The sequence below is a fragment of the Carica papaya genome, chromosome 9 (assembly GCF_054855325.1).
Source record: "Carica papaya isolate Zhongbai chromosome 9, ASM5485532v1, whole genome shotgun sequence".
In the NCBI taxonomy this organism is placed as follows: domain Eukaryota; kingdom Viridiplantae; phylum Streptophyta; class Magnoliopsida; order Brassicales; family Caricaceae; genus Carica; species Carica papaya.
Window position 1 is genome coordinate 31,760,532 of NC_142317.1, and position 20,732 is coordinate 31,781,263.

Below are 20,732 nucleotides of genomic sequence, written 5' to 3' on the forward strand. Positions count from 1 at the left end.
TTAAAAGTTATTAAGGCAATGGTACTTAGGTGTATGGATGTTTCAATTTATTATTTAAAAAAATTAATTATATTATTGTTGATATATATGTATATATAAATTAGTTATTAAATATACAAATTTCTAATAAGATATAAATAGAGATTATATTTGTTGCTATGAAAATAAAGATATCAAATGAAGCAAAATACAAAAAAAATTATTAAAGTTAATAGAAAATTGTTATTTAACTCAAATAAGGCAAGACATAGCATGTTGGCAACTCCTACACTATTTCTTAACTTAAAAATACACTAATTGTAATTTTTCAGTAACTATACAAATTGGAAATTTGATAAAATAAATTTTATGCTTCTAATCTTTTTATTGAAAAAACACAAATTTTATGCTTCTAACTATACAAATTGGACATTGTTTTTTTATAAAAATAAAATTAAATGATAAATAAGAAGTTAGTTGTGCGGTCGAAGATATATTATTGGAATAAAAAACATTATAATAACGAAATATTATGATCAATTGAATTTGGATAACAATGTCGTAGTAATCAAATAGAATTGACATTCTTCATATTGCATATGAGAATTATTTTCAAATAAAAAAATCATTAGATAGGAGAATAAGCTATTTCAAACAAAACAATAATTAATGACTTGAAAATAGATGGTTTCCACATGCAATTATCTTGAAAAAATGAGATCACTAAAAAATGTAAAGACTGTACCGATTCAACTATTTTATTAGTTTGATATAAATATATATATAATATAGGGAATAAATGACTAAAAATTAGTCTAGTAAATTTTTTTAAACATAATCTATTTATATGAACTGACTGTTAAAAAAAACATATGAATTGTTAAAACTGTGTCTTAATACCCTTCTTCAAGCTGTCACGTGATATCAAGAATGCCCAACTTCTTCAATAAAATAAAATAAAATTGATCACAACCTATAATTTTGGTGAAAATTTCTCCTAATTGAAGAGTGATCGAAATACGAGAAGTAATAATATCTTTAGATTGTGATCAATATGGAACAAAATAAAAATCTATTTTAATATGCTTGGTGTGCTCATTATAGACAAGATTGACACTACTATATAAGGCAATTTGGTTGTTGTAATAAAGTTGCATAAGTCGAGGATGGGAAACACCAAGTGCATGAAGAAAATTGTGAAACCAAAGAAGCTCACTAGTTGTAGTTATCATGGATCGGTACCCAGCTTTGGCTGAGGAACGAGAGAAAGAAATTTGTTTCTCAATTTTCTATGATATTGGGGAAGTTGAAAAAAAAAATAAAATAAAACCAGTAACAGAGTGTCGAGTCATAAGATAACTGTCGCAACCAAATTACAATAAACTCAAAGAAAGAAATCACTTGAGGAAGACAAAAGAATACGTTGACCTAGAGTTTACTTAAGATAGCAGAAAATGCAAAAAATTGCTTATAAAAATAAGGTTGTCTAAGATCTTGCATAAATCTGACTGAATATGTGAACAACATATGTGATGTTAGGTTGAGTTATGGTAAAATAAAGTAAACAGCCAATAAAACATAGATACTAGTCAAGATCATAAATAAGTAGGCATAAAATAATTAATAAATAATATTGTTGTTATATTTAAAAAAAAAAAAAAACTAGTCAAGTTCCAAGCATGCCATATTCTTGAATAATATAAAGAGTGTACTTTCATTTACATAAGGAAATATCAAAAGGTGACTATGCAACTTACATACTTCAGAAATATTTCAAATGACAAAAATTTCGAATTTGAAGCAAGTGTATAAATATTACTTGAATTTTTCGCAGCTAAGAGAATTGTTGCAAGCAAGAATAAGATCATCTATATAAACTAAAATAGCAAGAAAGATGTTACCTTGATGAAAAATGAAAGAGAGTGATACACCTTAGATTACTTCAAATCATAATATAGAAGAACACTAGAAAACTTGGAAGATCAATTAAGTAATGTTTGTTTAAGACCATATAGTGACTTATATAATCAACATACTCTTGAACTACTCAGATCATCATTCAGGGGTTTTATCCATATAAACTTACTCAGTCAGGTCACCATATAAAAAAGCATTAGTTACATTTAGTTGATATAACTCCCAATTACATGCTGCAACAACAATAAGGAAGCATCAAACACTGACCAATTTAGCCGTAAGAGCATAGGTGTCATGAAAATCAAGATTCTCAACTTGTATGTAGCCTTTTGCAACCACGCATGCTTTAGAGTATTCAATGGTACCATTTGCATTATATTTGATATTATAAACCCACTTACATCTAATAATGGAATATTAATTAAGTGAGGTTTGTTTAAAACCATATAGTGACTTATATAATCAACGTATTCTTAGATCCTTCGGATCATTACATCTAGAGAATTTATTCATATAAACTTCTTTAGTTAAAGTCGAATATTAAGAGTTATTTTTATTGTCAATGTTGGAAATTTTAATAATAGAATTTTCGGCTAAAATTTCCTTTAGCCGTGTTAGCTAAGTAATGGCACGAACAAAAAATAATTAAGATTGATATTCTAATATCATGTAAAGATTTTGTACTAGTAATATGAATATATATACATGATAAAGAAAAAAAAATTGGTTAAAAATTAGTTTAACAAATCTCCTAAAATCTTTCATATTTCCATGAAGGGATAGCTAAAATCATACCTTTAGAAAGAAAGATAAAAGATTTTCAAGCAAAATTATATCTTTTTTATTTGCTAAAATTTGTTATATTTATAGCAATTGTCTCCCTTTTTTGACAAAGACTAAAAAATATTATTGTTTTAAAATTTTCAAACATTTCCCTCTAATTTTCTGCGACATTAATAACATATTTTATTAATGTTCAAAATATTATTAACTCTTCTAAAATTTATGATCAAGAAAAGTTGGAACATTATTTTTTTTTTCTTAGTTGTATGAATGTTGTATCATATTTTATATTATGTAACTTTACAATGTTAAACATATTTTATATTATGTGACAAACTATATAATCAATTGAAAAATATAATATTTTTTTGTTCGTCTTTAAAAAGTAAGAAACAAAGCGAAGAAAAAATCCATTGAAGATTAAAATAAAATACACATAAAAAATCATCCATTAATTTACTATTTGCAAACTTTTCAGTAAAAAAATTTGGTATAATAATCTGAATTTTAAAAAAAATTATATTTCTGATTCAATATTATTTTAATAAATTTTTTATTCCATGACTAAATTCTTTGATCTCAAATAAAATCTATCTTTTATGAGTTTTTTTTCTCATATTTTTTTGTTAGATACATAACATTAAATTAGTATATATAATGAAAAAAATTTGGGTTCTGCTGAGCTAAATAATTCAAATATATAGATCTTAAATTGATAACAAAAAATCATAATTGATGATGATAAATTATACTGTATAATATTTTTTTTATTAAATTGTTATTTAAATTGTAAATTATAAGTTATAAATTTTGAATATTATTTAAATTTTATTTTAATATTTTAAAAAAATTAAATATATTGTTTTTTTTCAACTAATAAAAAAAAACAAACTCAACTCTCATCAATTATATAATTATTGAAATTATATATTATTGTTCAAATTATAATTTTGAGTATTGCTTTGTTCTAGTTTTATAATTTAAAAATTATATAATTTAATCAAATTTTATTTTCTATTTAAAGATAAATAAGGCTACGAAATGTGTTAATAATGGTCATTACTTATTTTTATAAGTACACACACACACACATACATACATGTATATGTATAATTTTCATTTGAGAAAACTTTTAAATCATCCTAAAACTACCAACCTGAACCAAACTAAAACCATATTAAAACTACATATAAACAGACTGGAGAGGGTTGCAAGCTGTTGCTAAGGTGATTATTACAAAACACTCTTTTTTAAGTACAAGAAAATCTAGAGATATGTTCATCCCAAATCTAAAGACTGACATGAACCTCAACAGAAATTGAGATTTGGTCTTGCATTCCTCAAAATCTGCAAAAGATTGTCCAGACTACAAAATCGAAGAAGGCCACTTTTTCTTCTCTACACAATTACAACAACAGCTTATTGAAAGCTGGAAAGAACGATACAAAAGATATCCAAAACTGCTAATTATAAGACTAAAAATTACTCATCGTCCAGATCAAGCCCACCAATTCTCTGTTTTCTCCTATCAAAAACAACCTTGAAGGATTCTCGCTCTGCTCGCAGTTGCTCCTGGAAGATACTTCGCTTGTTGGACTTCCCAATGCTATTAGTTGATGTTGAGCTCTCCTCTTCATGCAATGGGTTAGACTTCTGCAAGTGTTAAAAACATCTTACAAGATTATTATTGTCGGATGATAGCATCAATCTGGCTACCCAGGAAAGCAATACAAATTACCAATCCATAAAAAGCATAACACCTACTGGTTGGACTACACATGCTTGAAAACTCAACTATTCTGTTTGGATAACGAAGCTATTTGGCATTAAAAGATATCATGATAAAATACTTTTTGTTTCTTTGGCCATCTATATATGTAAAATTGAAACGACATCTATCTTACTTACCGAGTTGTAACCGGCACCAGGTCCAATTACTAAAGAGAACACATTTGCCTTCTTGGCAGCGCCAATAAAAAATCCAGTATTAGCACCCTGAAGGAAATGGAGGCAAACTCAATTGGTCAGCAGGATAGTAAAAATCACTTAATTGAAATTGAAGAACTAATCAAGTGAAAACATTTCAAATCATAAAAGGAAAACTGAAAACTCCAATATTTTGGTTGTCACATTGACATGACATGGCATGGCATGCTTGTCGCTTAATAGTGATGATGCCTATAATTTGGTAATTCAATCTGTCAACATCCCTTGACAACTGCATTTCTGTCGACATTGCACCCAACAGAATAGTCATACAGAACTTTTTTTTTGAAATAAGAATAGTCATACAGAAATTATATATGACATCCCACTTGCATTGGCTCCAGCCATCATGCAATCATAAAGAGCAGATAACTCTATTATGAAGGCCAAACTTGTAACCACATGTGATCATTAGCACACATCTAGAATGTCCAGGAGACAATATAAATCATTCATCAAACATAAGATACTGCTCTGCTTAGTTCAAATTCCATCAAAGTAACTACATTGTTTTTCTGTCGGCAAAAGGACCTCCTGTTTTTTTCCAGCTTACTCCATCATATTTTCCTCCCAAACAATTCCATGGAATATGTCTCACTTTTTAAGTAAAATAATAAGGTGTTCAGTTCACCTTTTTTACAGGAACTTATAACAGTACATCATGAATTGTAAGCAACAAAAATTAAAATATTATAAATAACTAAGGGATAGCTAAGTATTTTACTTCATTAACAATAGCATTTTTTAGAGTAAGCTCTCTAAAAAAAAAAGTTGGGAGCCAAAAGTTTTCAAAACACTATTGATGAACTTATACTTTTTATCTCAAAAAAAAAAAAAAACTATTGATGAACTTATAAGTTGCATGATTTATAAGCTTTTGGTTGTTTACCAAATGTGTAGAAAAGATTTAGAAACTGTTGAAAGGCTTATAGACTCTTATTGAACAAAAAATAAGGTCAGTCATATTGTCTAAAGCATACACAGCATGTCCCATCGGAAGACTCTAGATTGCAGTTTTTTTATAAGTTAAAATGAGAGGGATATTAGACCAGGTCGGCAAGAGGGTGTATGTGACTTTAAAACAACGCAACTGCAGTAACTAAAAAAATATTGATTTTTCCACCAGGCTAAATTAACATGCACAAAAATGAATTGAAATCACCAATAACTTCTGAAAACAGATGTTACCTACAGATCCATTCAAATGAGTTGTTAAATAGGCAATAAAATGTTCAATGATTATCTTTCATCCTCTTGAAGCAAAAAGCTAACAAGTTCACAGAAAAACTGAACAGTCAAGACGTGAGCAAGCTTCAAAGTATGAAACAGATGCAATATTGCACATCAGCAAAAAATTACTAAGTATTATTATTCCAAAACAATAAATACCTGATCACCCCACCGAACAGATTTTCCTCCCTTCCCATACGCTTTGATCAACCCAGAGAGGGCATTTAGATTACCCCTTACACCATCAGAAAATTCTCTGTCATCTTCCTCTAGATCATTTGACCATTTGCTCCTGCTTAACTCTTTCACTTCTGTTGGACGGCTCCCTTCTGCATCCCATCTCTTTCCATCATTTGAAGAATCTAAAATGTGGAATTGCAGAAAATTAAAATCCAATTTACATGTTTATCACTTGTTAAAAATGAAAATTTTGATGGATCTAAGAAAGAGGTGAGAGAAGCCTCCCCGGAAATGAGTTCTGAAAGCTTGTCCTCTCTCTCACAAAGAAATAGATTTTATATCTTGGTAAAAACATCCAGAAAACTGACTTAACCCTCTGCAACTTACTAGACCAACTGCTCAAAAATTACATTGAGACCTCCAATTACCTGAAAACTTGAAACTACCAAACCTGACTCAATCCAGTTTACCATCTCTGCTGCAGTGCACATATATCCCAAAAGAACAAAAAGGTTGCGTGGCAAAGATGTACCCATAAAGATAAAGTAATTCAGAGAGTTAAATATTCCTATTTAAGTATTAGAAGCAAGGAATTAATGTATACCTTCGGGTCCATTGTTCAAAGCAGGATGTACTATGCTCCTCTCGGGCTTTTGCTCTGGCAGTCCAGAATCATCTTCCATATCCATGTCTACCTGGCAGATTGGATAAAAAAATTTAAGATCAGTGAAGGTAGGAGAATATAGACTGAAGAAACAAGAGAGCAACTAGTGTCCTATGGTTCAAACTTCAAAGTCTACATTCATTAATGATTATCATGAATTATTAAAATCACTAATTGGCATTCTTTATTCATAACAAGGAACACTACAACATGCTATCGAGGATACATTTCTTTTATTTAAATTTTCAACCAATTTAAGTTCAGTTAGAAGAAATTAACAGTAAGACAGGGGGGGGGGGCAAATGAGATTAACAGGACTACTAGTATTTTTTAGCCCAAAATCAGTAAACATTTTGCATGGACCTGGATATACACAGATATAACCAAAGTACTAGAATGAATCTTCCCATGCTCCTAAAGTACTTATGTTTGGCAAGTTCCACCTCATCCCAGTTCTATATGAATTCAATTATCATCAGGAAAAAGCCCATCATATTATAGATAAGATAAAAAAAAATACCGTGATTTAATATTTATTCACTTCTAAAACATGGAAAAAAATCATCGGCTAATCAAATTATCAATTGAGTCTTGAAAAAGATTCAACAAAAAACAGCAACAAATCCACTATCTGTTTTACATCAAACAATACGTGGAGTAACTCCTAATATAGCAGTAGAAGCAAGACGTGTAGACAGATCAACTCATCAAGTTCCCATTAAAATAGGATCCATTTAAGGAAAAGCACTTACCTCTTGAATTCCACTTTCCTTCAGGTCATCCCCATGAAACAATGACTGTCAGAGCCAAAAAAAAAACATAGCATCAGATATAATACAAGTGACAAAATTAACAAGAAAGGTCCTCAATTTTATTAAAATATCATAGGCTAATAAGAGCAAATTACAGGGCAAAATACCATGTGGTTTGGTTTATCTTTTTTCATTTTAAACAAGACTGTCACTTTTTTAATATATTGGATTTTTTCCTAATTTTGATTTGCTTATCTTGAACATCAATGTCCTTAAAACCTAATCGTATTATGTAAAATGAGAAACTATGAAACAACAGGCACTAAATTCCAGCAAAAAAATCAAAAGTACGAAAATTGAAAAAATTTAAACCACAAGGTTTTAAAGTGTACTTTATCTGCTAATAAATCCCCAGTTGATAGTATAACTTTTTATTTCTTCCTTTTAAATCGACAATTTTTAGTCAAATACTTTTTCTGACAATTTTTTTTCTTTATAGAACTTCCCAACATCCACACCAAATTCTTCTTATTAAAAAAATAAAAACAAACTGAAACAATGACAGGAGACCTTGATTTCTAGTTGCATATATAATGATGGAGCTTCCTCCCACTGTCCCGCCATCTTTTGTATTTCATCTAGTGTAAAACCATGCACATTCCTAGCTGCACAACCCTGAAAATCCATCTAGCTATCAGCATAATGGAAGAATTGAGGGAGAGGAACTCCAATCTTGCCTGTCAACACTTCCTTTTCAAATAAAAGAAACTAAAAAAAAATTACAGGGAAAAAACCAAAAAAAAATTACATATATGGGAATCATAAGAAATTGTGCCAATGACAGAAGTTTCAGAAGAAAATTATAAACTTAAATCACTGATATAACTCAAAAAGAATGTAAAACTTAAGAAACTGACCACTGGATCCCTATATGTAGCCTCTAATATGTAAACTTCATAGCCTGATCGCTGCAAGAATATAATGCTCAGTTAGCAGAGAAATTTAACAGAAAATGAAAGCAAAAATCAACTGTACTGTCATTTAGCCTCATCAGTATCGTCATCGTTAAAGACAATATAGTAATTATGCTAATCATCAAGAAATGCATTGGTTTCCCCATATAAAGATCTATAAACAAATCCCCTAAATATGGATTTCAAATGGACCACCTTTCATACAGTGCACACCCAACCTCAAAATCAAAGGATCCCATAAAACCATACTTCGTAAGCATCATATAGTGAAAACCAAATAATGGAAGTGCTTCATTAAAAAAATCCAGCAGTTTAGAAACAATGCTCAGGTGAATTATGCTAATCATCAAGAAATGCATGGTTTCCCCATATAAAGCATCATATAGCGAAAACCAAATAATGGAAGTGCTTCATTAAAAAAATCCAGCAGTTTAGAAACAATGCTCAGGTGAATTATGCTAATCATCAAGAAATGCATGGTTTCCCCATATAAAGGTCTATAAACAAATCCCCTAAATATGGATTTCAAATGGACCACCTTTCATACAGTGCACACCCAACCTCAAAATCAAAGGATCCCATAAAACCATACTACCTAAGCATCATATAGCGAAAACCAAATAATGGAAGTGCTTCATTAAAAAAATCCAGCAGTTTAGAAACAATGCTCAGGTAAATTATGCTAATCATCAAGAAATGCATTGGTTTCCCCATATAAAGGTCTATCAAAAAATCCCCTAAATATGGATTTCAAATGGACCACCTTTCATACAGTGCACAACCAACCTCAAAATCAAAGGATCCCATAAAACCATACTACCTAAGCATCATATAGCAAAAACCAAATAATGGAAGTGCTTCATTAAAAAAATCCAGCAGTTTAGAAACAATGCTCAGGTGAATTATGCTAATCATCAAGAAATGCATTGGTTTCCCCATATAAAGGTCTATCAACAAATCCCCTAAATATGGATTTCAAATGGACCACCTTTCATACAGTGCACACCCAACCTCAAAATCAAAGGATCCCATAAAACCATACTACCTAAGCATCATATAGCGAAAACCAAATAATGGAAGTGCTTCATTAAAAAAATCCAGCAGGTTAGAAACAACGCTCAGTGAATTATGCTAATCATCAAGAAATGCATTGGTTTCCCCATATAAAGGTCCATCAACAAATCCCCTAAATATGGATTTCAAATGGACCACCTTTCATACAGTGCACACCCAACCTCAAAATCAAAGGATCCCAAAAAACCATACTACTTAAGCATCATATAGCGAAAACCAAATAATGGAAGTGCTTCATTAAAAAATCCAGCAGTTTAGAAACAATGCTCAGGTGAATTAGAGATCAAGCTGGGTGCCTCAATTCAACAGCAGCAAATGATCTTAAGAAGTATTGCTGATTGTTGTGAAGTTATTTGAGTTTTCCAAGTTCCTTCATTCTTGAAAAAATTTGAACCTTTTGTAACATCTTCTTTCAAAATTTTCATTTAAAGGTGAACCAAAATTTTTCATAAAATTATCATAAACATAATGAAATTGGTAACTAGACACCAAAAAATTATAAAATAAACCACAATCTGCATAACAACTAAAGGCGCAATAAATGCATATTCAAGCAAAGGCAAACAACCATAGATGATAAAATTCAAACAACTGCCCAAGGCCCTATACTGAAATACAACTACTTAGTAATTAAAAATTGCTCCAACTGTAACAGAACAATCCATTGTTAAAATGGCCAAGGAAATACAATAAGATGTGTTGAAATTATGGCAGCCTAGAAAAAACAACACCACATCCCAATCAACCAATAAGTAAGCTCTCAGGTGAAAAAGCATGAAACAAGTCAAGAAGCATTTTGGAACAAAAACTAAACTTGGGTGCACCAACAAACAAATTGGACTCTCAAGCACTCAAGGAAATCTAATAAAGTAGATGGACAATATGCCATTTCCAATATTGCAAATAGCTAATTACGATATTCTTCTAGCCAAGTTTAATAGCAAAAGGAGCGGACTAAAATGTCAAACAAGATCAAGAGACAAAGCAAGTTCACAGTCAGAAGAAAACCCAAAAAAAAAAAAAACTTATTGCACATCACATCTTCCTCATTGTTCAGTGTTTTCCATTTATGAATAATCTTCCCAATAATGTAATAGAAGATTATTATTTCATCCCAAGAGGTAATAATAGAGTTCATATATTGACAACACAAAAACTTGCAATTGCTAGAAATGGTGGGGTAAGGGGGTAAGATGATAGAAGAGGAGGTGGAAATCTGAAATAAGGCACCAGAGCAGAAGATTTAGAAAATATTTGTCTTGTAAGACAAGAACTGGGTGATGAACTTGCATAAAATAACTATGTCTCTTGCAGATACAGAGAGAGAAAAAGATAAGGATCCATAATCTAAGGGTTGTCAAAATATCTAAAAAGCCCCAGAATGCTCGAAAAGCTGAAGGACAACAAGGATGAAAAAATAAGCACTAACCCACAAGTATTAACTAACAGGTCAGTGTAACTAAGAGAAAAACAGCATACAAACGAAGCAAATTGAGATCATATGCTTAAACCTCAACAAGAATTAAGTAACAACAGGATGGCCTGCAGACCTTTAAAGTGTTTCCAGCTAACAGGAAAATGCATACTTGCAGTGGTTGCAAGGAAGAAAGAATTAAGAGTATACCTTTGCGGTTGCCCAAAACTGAGCAAAATCAGCTACCCGCAGATTGCGGTCATCCACTAAGACGAGGCACACATACCAGCAACAAAAGGGTCAATTGCCGAAACAAAACTGCATCTGTAGTTAGTGAAAGAAGCAGTGCACAGGCACTGGACCACTTAATTTACAACCAAACTAGATTGTTGAATCGCTGATCTCTGTAATAAGCCAGCATAACTGGAAGAACCTTGAAGTATTTCATCTTAGTTTAAATGCCTAATGAGTGAAATTTTTTTGGTAGAAAACAGTAAAAGCATCTTAATCTCCCTAAACTAAATACAATTCAGCGAGGTTTTGCATGAACCTGCCTTCTGGAATGGAAAACCCAAAAAGCCATTTCCTCATCATCATTAAACCAAAAGAAACCAAGACACCATATTAGTACCCACTTCTCAACACAGGACACCAGTTAACAGTAGAAAAGAAAAAAATATCTAAAAATTGCCAGTATCCTTAAACATGGTGATAAGATAAAGAAAAGGCAACTCATACCGATTACGAAAGTGAAAATCCCCTCCTCAAGAGTCCTCTTAAAAGCTTTCAGCATGCTTGTTCGATAAGCCTGAAGCCCATACACATTGGTACCAGTATTTCAAAAGACAACGAAATTGCAAACATCATGCACAAGAAAGATAGAAATTTATCAAAACTTGTTGCATATTTGGGGTATTTATTTAATTTAAAATGGCAATACAAAAGGGGCCATGACCCACATAAGACAACCAAAGCATAGATTTAGTCATCAGCTTAATCAAAAGAAATATAGTAAAACGAAAACAGTATGTGGAATGTCCACTTATCAACAACCACCTGTTACGATGGGATAACCAAAACTGAGAGGTTCCATAAGCCAATTTATCCAACAAAGGAATTCAAGCAAAGCCTCGTCTGCATTCAACTAAATGCCACACAACAATGTCCCAAACCAAAGTACTTGTTTAATATCAGTTTATGGAGAAGTGATTTGGCAGCAAATATTTTTTGCCTTCTCTTTTTTTCCTTTAACTTACAGATAATGAGTACTCTAATGGTTGGAGGTTGCCCTTCAACAAGCCAGAGTTAATTCCATCAAGGAACAAGAAAATCAACAACTTGTAAAATATCTGTTATGAGCCAATCAGTAATAATACAGACGAATACAAGAAAATGTAAAAGTCCTTAAGAGTTCCTTTGCAGCTAGTCTTGGCCTCTTTGTTTTTTTTTTTTTTAATTTTTTTTTTTGTTAGGTTAGGAAGAAGTTATTCCAGATAGTTTGGACGTTAGCCAGGCAGTTTTAAGTTTACTTATTATTTAAGAGCTAGGTTAAGGATCTTGGCTTGTCTCTAATGATGGATATAAAGCTGCAGTTCCTCTAAATAAAGCAGCATGCAGAATTTGTCTTTAAGTAAAGTAGAGCTTCTTTCTACCCTCGAGCAATCAAAGGGTTCTCTCCTAGTAAGCCCTCAACTCTATATCTCTTCTTAATGAGCCCTTATCCTTGAAAGATCAATGAGTTCTCTCTTAATGAACTCTTATCACTCTATTAAATATTGGAAATAAAGAAAGAAATTCCGGCAAACTCTCTAAAAGTTTACTGGAAATTACAGTCAGCATATCCCATAACCAGATCCTAGTTTAAACAATTGGTGTCAAATCCAAAAGTTATGGATGACTGTTTGAAGTAGTTGTCCCTCTTGTTGGGTGTCACAATCACAAGATCTAATGAGCCTTATGTTTTTCCATCAACAGTTCCTTTCCTTCTAGAAATTATCAGGACTGGACATGCTCATGACCAAGTATGAAGAGAGCAAGCTTTATCTCCTTGGCTATCTTATGGGTTATTTAGAAGGAAAGAAATAGAACCGTTGAGAGCATAGAATCTACTTTTTGTAGATGTCCCTCTTGTTGGGTGTCACAATCACAAGATCTAATGAGCCTTATGTTTTTCCATCAACAGTTCCTTTCCTTCTAGAAATTATCAGGACTGGACATGCTCATGACCAAGTATGAAGAGAGCAAGCTTTATCTCCTTGGCTATCTTATGGGTTATTTAGAAGGAAAGAAATAGAACCGTTGAGAGCATAGAATCTACTTTTTGTAGAAATAAAGACTCTTGCTTCAAGACCCTGGCTTTTTGATTAAGAGTAATCCTCTTTATTCATATGAGGATTTTGGAGACATTATTGATATCTTCATAGACATGTAAATAACCTGTACACAGGCTGCATTCTCTTGGTGCCTATTAATACTAATAATTTATTACTTTCAAAAAAAAAAAAACAAGAACAGAGCAAGGCAATTGAAGAGAAAACATGACAGGGTTGCCTTTGAGTCTACAGGCTGTTAACTACAAGGTAGTAGATACCCTTCCAAGATGCTTGAAGACAAGCTCGCTTTCGGGGGACGGAGCAGTGTTTCGGGCTAACAAGCAATTTACACACAAAGACCAAACAAAAACTTCAATTAAATTTTCTGCAGTTGGAGGTTTGTGTGAAACTGTTCGTATCTTTTTAGCTTTATTAGATGTAGGAAAAAATTATTAGAGATAGATTTGGGATTTATCCAGGGAATTTGGAAATCACCTATTCTTTTAGGAGATTGTTGTAAGATCATTATCTTTTCTATTATGTCGTATATAAATCTGCAGTTCCTATCAACAAAGCAGCCAGTAAAATTTGCCTTTTAAGAAAATAGGAGTTTCTTCTAAACAAACAGATCAAAGTTCTCTCTGTTAATGAGCCTTGCCTCCATATCCAAGAGACTGAAAGGTTCTCTCTCCACAAGACCCTAGCGTCAAGAGATAGAAGGTCCACTCTTAATGAGCCCTTTCCAATCTATTAGACATTGGAAATTAAGGAAGAAATTCCAGCAAACTTTCTAAAAGTTTAATGGAATTCGCGGTCACTACACCTTAACCAAGATCCTATTTTAGGGACCACAGCAATATCTAAGCTTGTCACTGTTGCAAATCTTATAAAGAGATATTTTGTTCCTAACAAGAAACTAACAACCTTTTTGGAGAAAGAAACTAACACCTTTAAACATAATCCCTTAAAATTTAACAGCAATTTTGATTCCAATTTGTTATTTATTAAAAATATTTGAATAAAATGTTTTATATGATTCTCTTCCAAAAAAGAAAAATATCTTATATGATTTACAATCTAAGCAAGGCAAAGGTCTTTCATGTGAAGAAGAATATACACATATATAACACCATATTATGACATTCTACATAATCTAACAGGTATTACCTCCTCCATTTCAGGTTCATAACAATATTCCATCACCTTCTTTATCACAGGTTTCGTGCTCCAAACTGAACTTGATAATTTTGATGCATCATTCTCCTCAATCTTCAAAATGTAAGAGAAAATAATGATTCATATGTTTAGTAATGTTCAAATGCTAGGGATAATATAAAACATGTTTCAATGATTGGGTCTCCATTACCCATTTGGTACACATATTCAAGTGTGTACCATGTGATGTGTATGATGTCTAAAACCAGACATGAAAAGACCAATAAGGGTTCTATGTGAACACCAAAAAAAGAATTCTGGAAGCAATAAACCTTTTCAACTTCAGTCATGAAATAATCATCCATAGAATGAATTCGCGGAGTATCACCCCCGTTTTCAACCTCAATGTCGCGCAACATCTTTGCTAAATAGCTCTTCCCACTACCTGTAAACATGACAAATGCATAAATAAGATAGAAAAGACAAAAGAACATGCTCAAGAATATTAAATATGCTTTACCAAATCCATTATTTTTTTAGGAGTTCACCATAGAGCATCTGGAAAGAAAAGTGAAACACTTTTATAGATTATAGTGCCAGTATGAAGTAAGATAAAACAAGCTAGAGCACATATAAAATGATTTTTTATAATATAGAACAGCATCAAATTTATGTTCAGGATCAATGAAAGTTTTGTCCTATTATGCAAGTCCAGGAAATCAACTTGCTGCAATATTTTAAGTGGGGTAGAGCTTTTCAATTACCATCCATCATTTAAGTTTAATCACCTTTTTTTACATTAGCAACATCCAGATCAGCAATTTCAGAATTCTACCATGAATTATTACACCATTTAATAATTTACAGTTTTAACTGCATCTTTAATTGCATTATCCCAAGATAACTTTTTGTTTTCTCTTTTAACCAATAAAAACTGTCTTCTATACAAAGGGAAAACAGAAAAAAAGGAGTAAGAAGCCACAATAAACAAACTGAGAGGCGAAGGCTTCGTTTAGTTGTGCTTTCTGAGTTGCTTTTTTTTTCCAAGATGATAGTGTTTTTAGAAAATTAGTGCCCGGTGATGTATTTCTTAGTTTTTCTTATTTTAATAAATTTCAATTAGAAAGAGCAAATTTGGCTCCTTTTAGAAAGCAAACACATGGTTACTTTCTCAAAACAATAAAATTTGCTTTCAAGAGAAGAAAATAAAAAATAATTAGTAAATTCTAATTACTCACTAAATATTTCCATAGTCTTTCCAGAAGTTTAAGATGAAATTTCTTCAACTTCTAAACAAATAAAAGTTTTGTTTAAAAAATAGCATAATTATATTACAACACTTGTATTCCGATAATGTCTTTAGATACATTATCACCAAATACAAGTATTTCCTATAGCACATCAATAATATTTTGTCAAAGATAATTTATTAAGTACTATAGTATTCCTGATTAGTGTACCCTTTTAATAACAGCAACTAAAACCATACTTTTTAGAAAAGAAATTTTTTTCTCAAACCCTACCAAAATAAAGCTAAAGCTGCCAGGTGCAACAAAGATCATAGAAAACCTAAAGAGTGTTTGGAATTGCTTAAAGCAGTATGTTACTTAGAGGAGTAAGATACTTGAAACAAACAAATTTTGATTTAAAAAATAAGCAGTTACGTGCTTGGATGAAGTGTTAATTACAAAAAATAATTCTTTAAAAAAAATTAATAAAAGTTATATATTTATAACAAATAATTTATAGTTTACATAATTTCACATATATTATTAGCTTTAAGTGAATATAAAGATGAGTAGTTAAAAAAATCTGCTATACTAAAAGAAGCTAAGTAAATTTATTATATTAAAAAATAAGCACCTAAAAAGTAAAAAATAAGGTCTACTATCTTCTTAAAATCACTTTTAAAAACCTAAAAGCATCATTTTCCTGCCTTTGCAAGTGCAAATTAATGGAGCAGGCACATAAACCATAAGCAATTACAATCATCCTCCTATATTCCAAACTCATAAAAAGAGGAGAAATGTCAAGAAAAATTTGTACTTAAACCACCAATGCGAGTTAACACTATATATATATATATATATATTCAAGTTATGATCAACTGAATTTTCTCCCACTTAGTGAAATTTTGATTCACATCAAATATAAAGAACCAACATTTTAAAGGATGAAAAAGGGCTTGAATCCACAAATGTAGGTTTTGCGATCTTATATTGTGATATTTTGTAAGCTCATCTGGTATCTTCAGATTTTTTTGTTTAAATAAAAAGTATAAATATTCATAAGACATACAACTCAAGAGACCAACCTGGTAAGCCTCGTAATATTATCACAAAATGATCAGGACGGGAGGCCCGATGAGGTGGCTTGAACAATTGAGAAGCATCAATTACTTTAGGCATATCTGAAGATATCTGTTTCATCTGGAAAGCTTTACCATCAACTCCATATTGCATAGACGATGCCTGGAAAATGGCATGAGAACCATTGGGTTCATCAGAGAAGGAACTTTTAACAGATACAAAATCCAAATGCACCCAAATTACCAAAGAAGATATAAATGAAGCTCATAACAATCAGCTTAGGTATACCTCCGTATTAAACGCAGTAGATGAATGCGGAAGTGGTGTGTGATGATAATAAGGCTGTGACGAGGAATGAGCTTCAGCAACTGTTGGATAAGATGAATTACCCATAGCAGAGGAGTTCACAGGAACAGGAAACAAAGTAAAGGTCTTGTTTGGCGGCGATGAGCGAGCCGTAAACTGCTGGATTGGCGGATCCAAAGGAATCGGCGGCGGTGGAGAAGCAGGAAGCGGAGGCTGACCGCTGGCCATCGTTAAGTACCCCCCTCGTGCATTCGTATTCACCGTCCGAAAAGCGGCTCCAGGAACAGTAACTTCCTCTGGGGATGCATAATTAGAATTTTCTATTGTATATGGTTGCGGTGGTCTAATCTGATTATTCCCCATCGCAACGCTAAAACTCATCTCCTTATCATAAGAGGCTTGCCAATTATTCCCGGGCATTGAATCGTTTGGCTGAATCTGCTGTGAATTATGAGTATAGTAACTATCAGTAGTAGAATAAGCCAAACGCTGAGTTAGATTTCCCTGTTGATCCACCTTATTATTGTTTGCATTATGGAATCCATTTCCGTCATTATTCAGTACATAGTTTTGTCCTTGTTCTGAAAACGGCCTTTTCCTGTTAACAGAGGCAACGCTCGCGGCGTCTTCAAAGTTGTACATCTCCGGATTCCTAGGCGGCACTGCTACTCCTTCTAAACCAGCACCACCGTGATCACGGATCAGCTTCAGTCTCCGCTCATCCTCCAACGAGATCGTCACAGGTTGTTGATAACCCTCGTCAGCAAAGGAGCCTGAAGCAGAATGAGAACCGATCTCATCAACCCTAGGCCTTTTATAACTCCTATCCACCTCGCCTTTATAACCATCAGCACTACCGTATGAATCGTTCACGGACTGCTGCCATGGTCTCGGATAATAGAAGCCAGCATCAGTAGAGTTAGCTGCACCCGCATAGGGGCGGTGGAAGTGGTGCGCTCTCGGCGGTGCCGGATAGGGGGAGAACCCGGGTCGAGGGTAATGGGCCTGAGGTGGGAAATTAGGGTTCTCCTGATTGTAGGGCGCTTGCGGAGAGCAAAACGGGAAGTGCAACATAGTGCAAACAGGGCATATGTTCGGTTGGGCTTCTCTAGGTCGCCATTGATGATACTGATAATAATGATCCATGATTAGAGCTTGACAAGAACCCTAGGTACGGCAGAGATGGTCAGAAGAACAATTAACGACGTTCTCTAAATCAGGGTTTCGATGAGAGTGACCGAGCGATGGAACGAAGAGAAGGCTGCTTGACAGGCGCCTTATAAATGTTCCCAGAACCAGGATAATTTTTTTTTTTTTTTTCAAGGGAAAAATATAGACTAGAAATATAAAAGCGATCTAATGACGTGGCAAAACCTAACTCGTCCGATTCCTTTGCGATTGAGATTCTGGTCTTCCCCGGTCGGGGTACCTTTTCCCAACCGGGATCTTTATAAATTGACTCTCCCCTGTCTGATTCACAGTCACCCTTCGCTCTTTGGTTTCTCGGTAATGCGCTGATGAAGATGAAGATGGACGACTTAGACTTCGAGTTCAATTTAGTGACCGCTGAAACGTCCGGTCACCATCCGCGACCATATCACTGCCATCATCGGTCATTTCTTTCCAAAATTTTATAGTGTGCAGCGCCAGTTCTGCATCGATCTCGGAGAAGAAGATGATCCGACAGGCATGGATACCGGTCTTCTCTAAATACGCTCTCTGAAGATAGAAATCTCCTGAGGAGCGACTCCAATTCGACTTAATAAAGAGTCCTTAGGATTCTGCGATCCCTTGGGAGATCAAGCTACTACTGCGTTCTGACTGTTGTCTTCCGCGGCCACCATTCAAGAATCATAGACCATATTCGTTCCTATTCCTACTCAAGACAGTGTCGCACCGGTAAACTTATCGTTAACGTGGCTGCGGTTACGTGGAGGACAAACAGGAGAAAGTTAACGACGACGTTTCCCCGGCCGTTCCCGCCGCCAAGTCCGCCATTGAAGCGCTGAAGAATTTGAGGAGTGGAATTATTCCGAGAGTAGTCAAGAGTTTGAGATATTCACGAAATACTTCTCGCATGGATCACAAATATCTTGGCGTGCTCGAATATTTTCACATTAGTGTAACATTTTTGGCAGCTCTAATTTATGAAACTAATTATTGATTTTTAAATGGATTTTTATATTATTTTTTATTTGTTCAAAATATAGACAAATCAATTTTTTATTTATGTAAAAGAATCTAATATTTTAATAATTAAAAATATTTTGTTCTCGAATTATATTTTTATAATAAAATAAAATTAAATAATACTAATGAACTCATAAGATTATGATTATAAATATTTTTAAGAGAAGGAATTAAAAATAATCTATATTATGCTTGTTTTAAATTTGTTATATTCTATTTAATTCTTAAATTTTTGAATTATTTTGTACATAAAATTTAATTATAGTTTATATATTTCATATGTAACACCCAAATATTTTTTTTATATATCATTTTTATTATTTTTATTTATTTTTCTTTTTTTGTATTTGAATTTTTTTAGATTTTTATTTTATTTAGTTTAATTTAATTTAATTTAATGAAAATAATAATAATAATAATGATAAAATTGGGTAAAAATATTATTTGAATTTAATTGAAATTGATTTTGGAAAAAATATATGAAAATTTGGATTCTGTGAGTGTTTTTGAAAAGAAAATCGGAAACTGGGGGTTAAAACGCAATTTAGAAAAGTTGTGCCACGTCAGCAGCCTGGTCAGCAGCCCCGGCCAACCAAGACACGCCGCGTGGCAAGGAAATGCTGACACGGGACCGGCCACGTGGGCGATCCGCATGCGCGCGATCGGACAGCCCAGATCCGTTCTCGCGCGCACAGACGACCCAGATTCACGCGTACGAACGGTCCAAATTCAATCAGGCACGGACGGCCCAGATTTAATCCCAATTAAATCGCGATCGGACGGTCCAGATTTAATCTTGATGGATGGTTGAGATTAAAAGGCAAAAGGAATAAATAACCCCACCCACACCTGACCACAAAACCCTAGCCGCCAGTGCCTCGCCAGAGAAGAAGAACCAGATGCCGGAGGAGCCGGCCGCCGCCACCTGCCGCCGCACCGGAGAAGTTTTTGACCGCCAATCGAGGTAAATTTTCTCCCCCTATCTCGTTTTTTGATGCTGAATCCGCCTATGGCCAAATCGGAGCCAAACCACCGGCCAAATAGCCGAAAAACCCTGCCGAAGTCCGGTGCTGCCGCCGCAACTCCCCTCTATTTTTGCCTCCGATGAGGCCCTCCCCGGCCTCCGTTCGATGCAAATTTTATACTACTGTGATCACCGTTCTTTTCTCTACAGGTTGATCGGAGCCAAACATCAAAACGTGACTCACGCCGGAGGAGCCGCCGCACCCGAGAACACCGCCGCCGGTAAGTCTCGATTTTTCGTAATTTTTTAGCCCACCGAGGGCCCTAGGGTTGTTTTATCACAGGGACCGATGCAAGTTTGGCCGAAAACGGCCAACCCGTGGCGGATCGCCGCCACTTGTCGCCGGAGAACGGCGGAGCCGCAGTGCCAGAATTCCAATATTAGCCAAAAGGGGCCCTAGGTTTGATTTGGGACTTTTTGAGACACGTGCAGGTACCGATAGTGCGTTTCAGTTTTCCGAAAAAAATTTAGAAAAATTAGGGA

The 20,732-nt window shown here is 33.6% G+C and overlaps 1 protein-coding gene across 1 annotated transcript; it reads right to left on the reverse strand.

Moving 5' to 3' along the window:
• Positions 1–3,878: 3,878 nt before the first annotated feature.
• LOC110819659 (P-loop containing nucleoside triphosphate hydrolases superfamily protein) lies at positions 3,879–19,148 on the reverse strand. The gene is made up of 13 exons (XM_022048935.1): positions 17,018–19,148; positions 16,735–16,891; positions 14,753–14,865; positions 14,433–14,534; positions 11,692–11,761; positions 11,164–11,219; positions 8,409–8,459; positions 8,062–8,166; positions 7,492–7,536; positions 6,680–6,770; positions 6,055–6,257; positions 4,588–4,674; positions 3,879–4,332 (listed from the first exon to the last, which is right to left on the reverse strand). The coding sequence occupies exons 1-13, from the start codon at positions 18,179–18,181 to the stop codon at positions 4,162–4,164; spliced, it is 2,415 nt and encodes an 804-aa protein (XP_021904627.1). The 5' UTR covers positions 18,182–19,148; the 3' UTR covers positions 3,879–4,161.
• Positions 19,149–20,732: the final 1,584 nt, after the last annotated feature.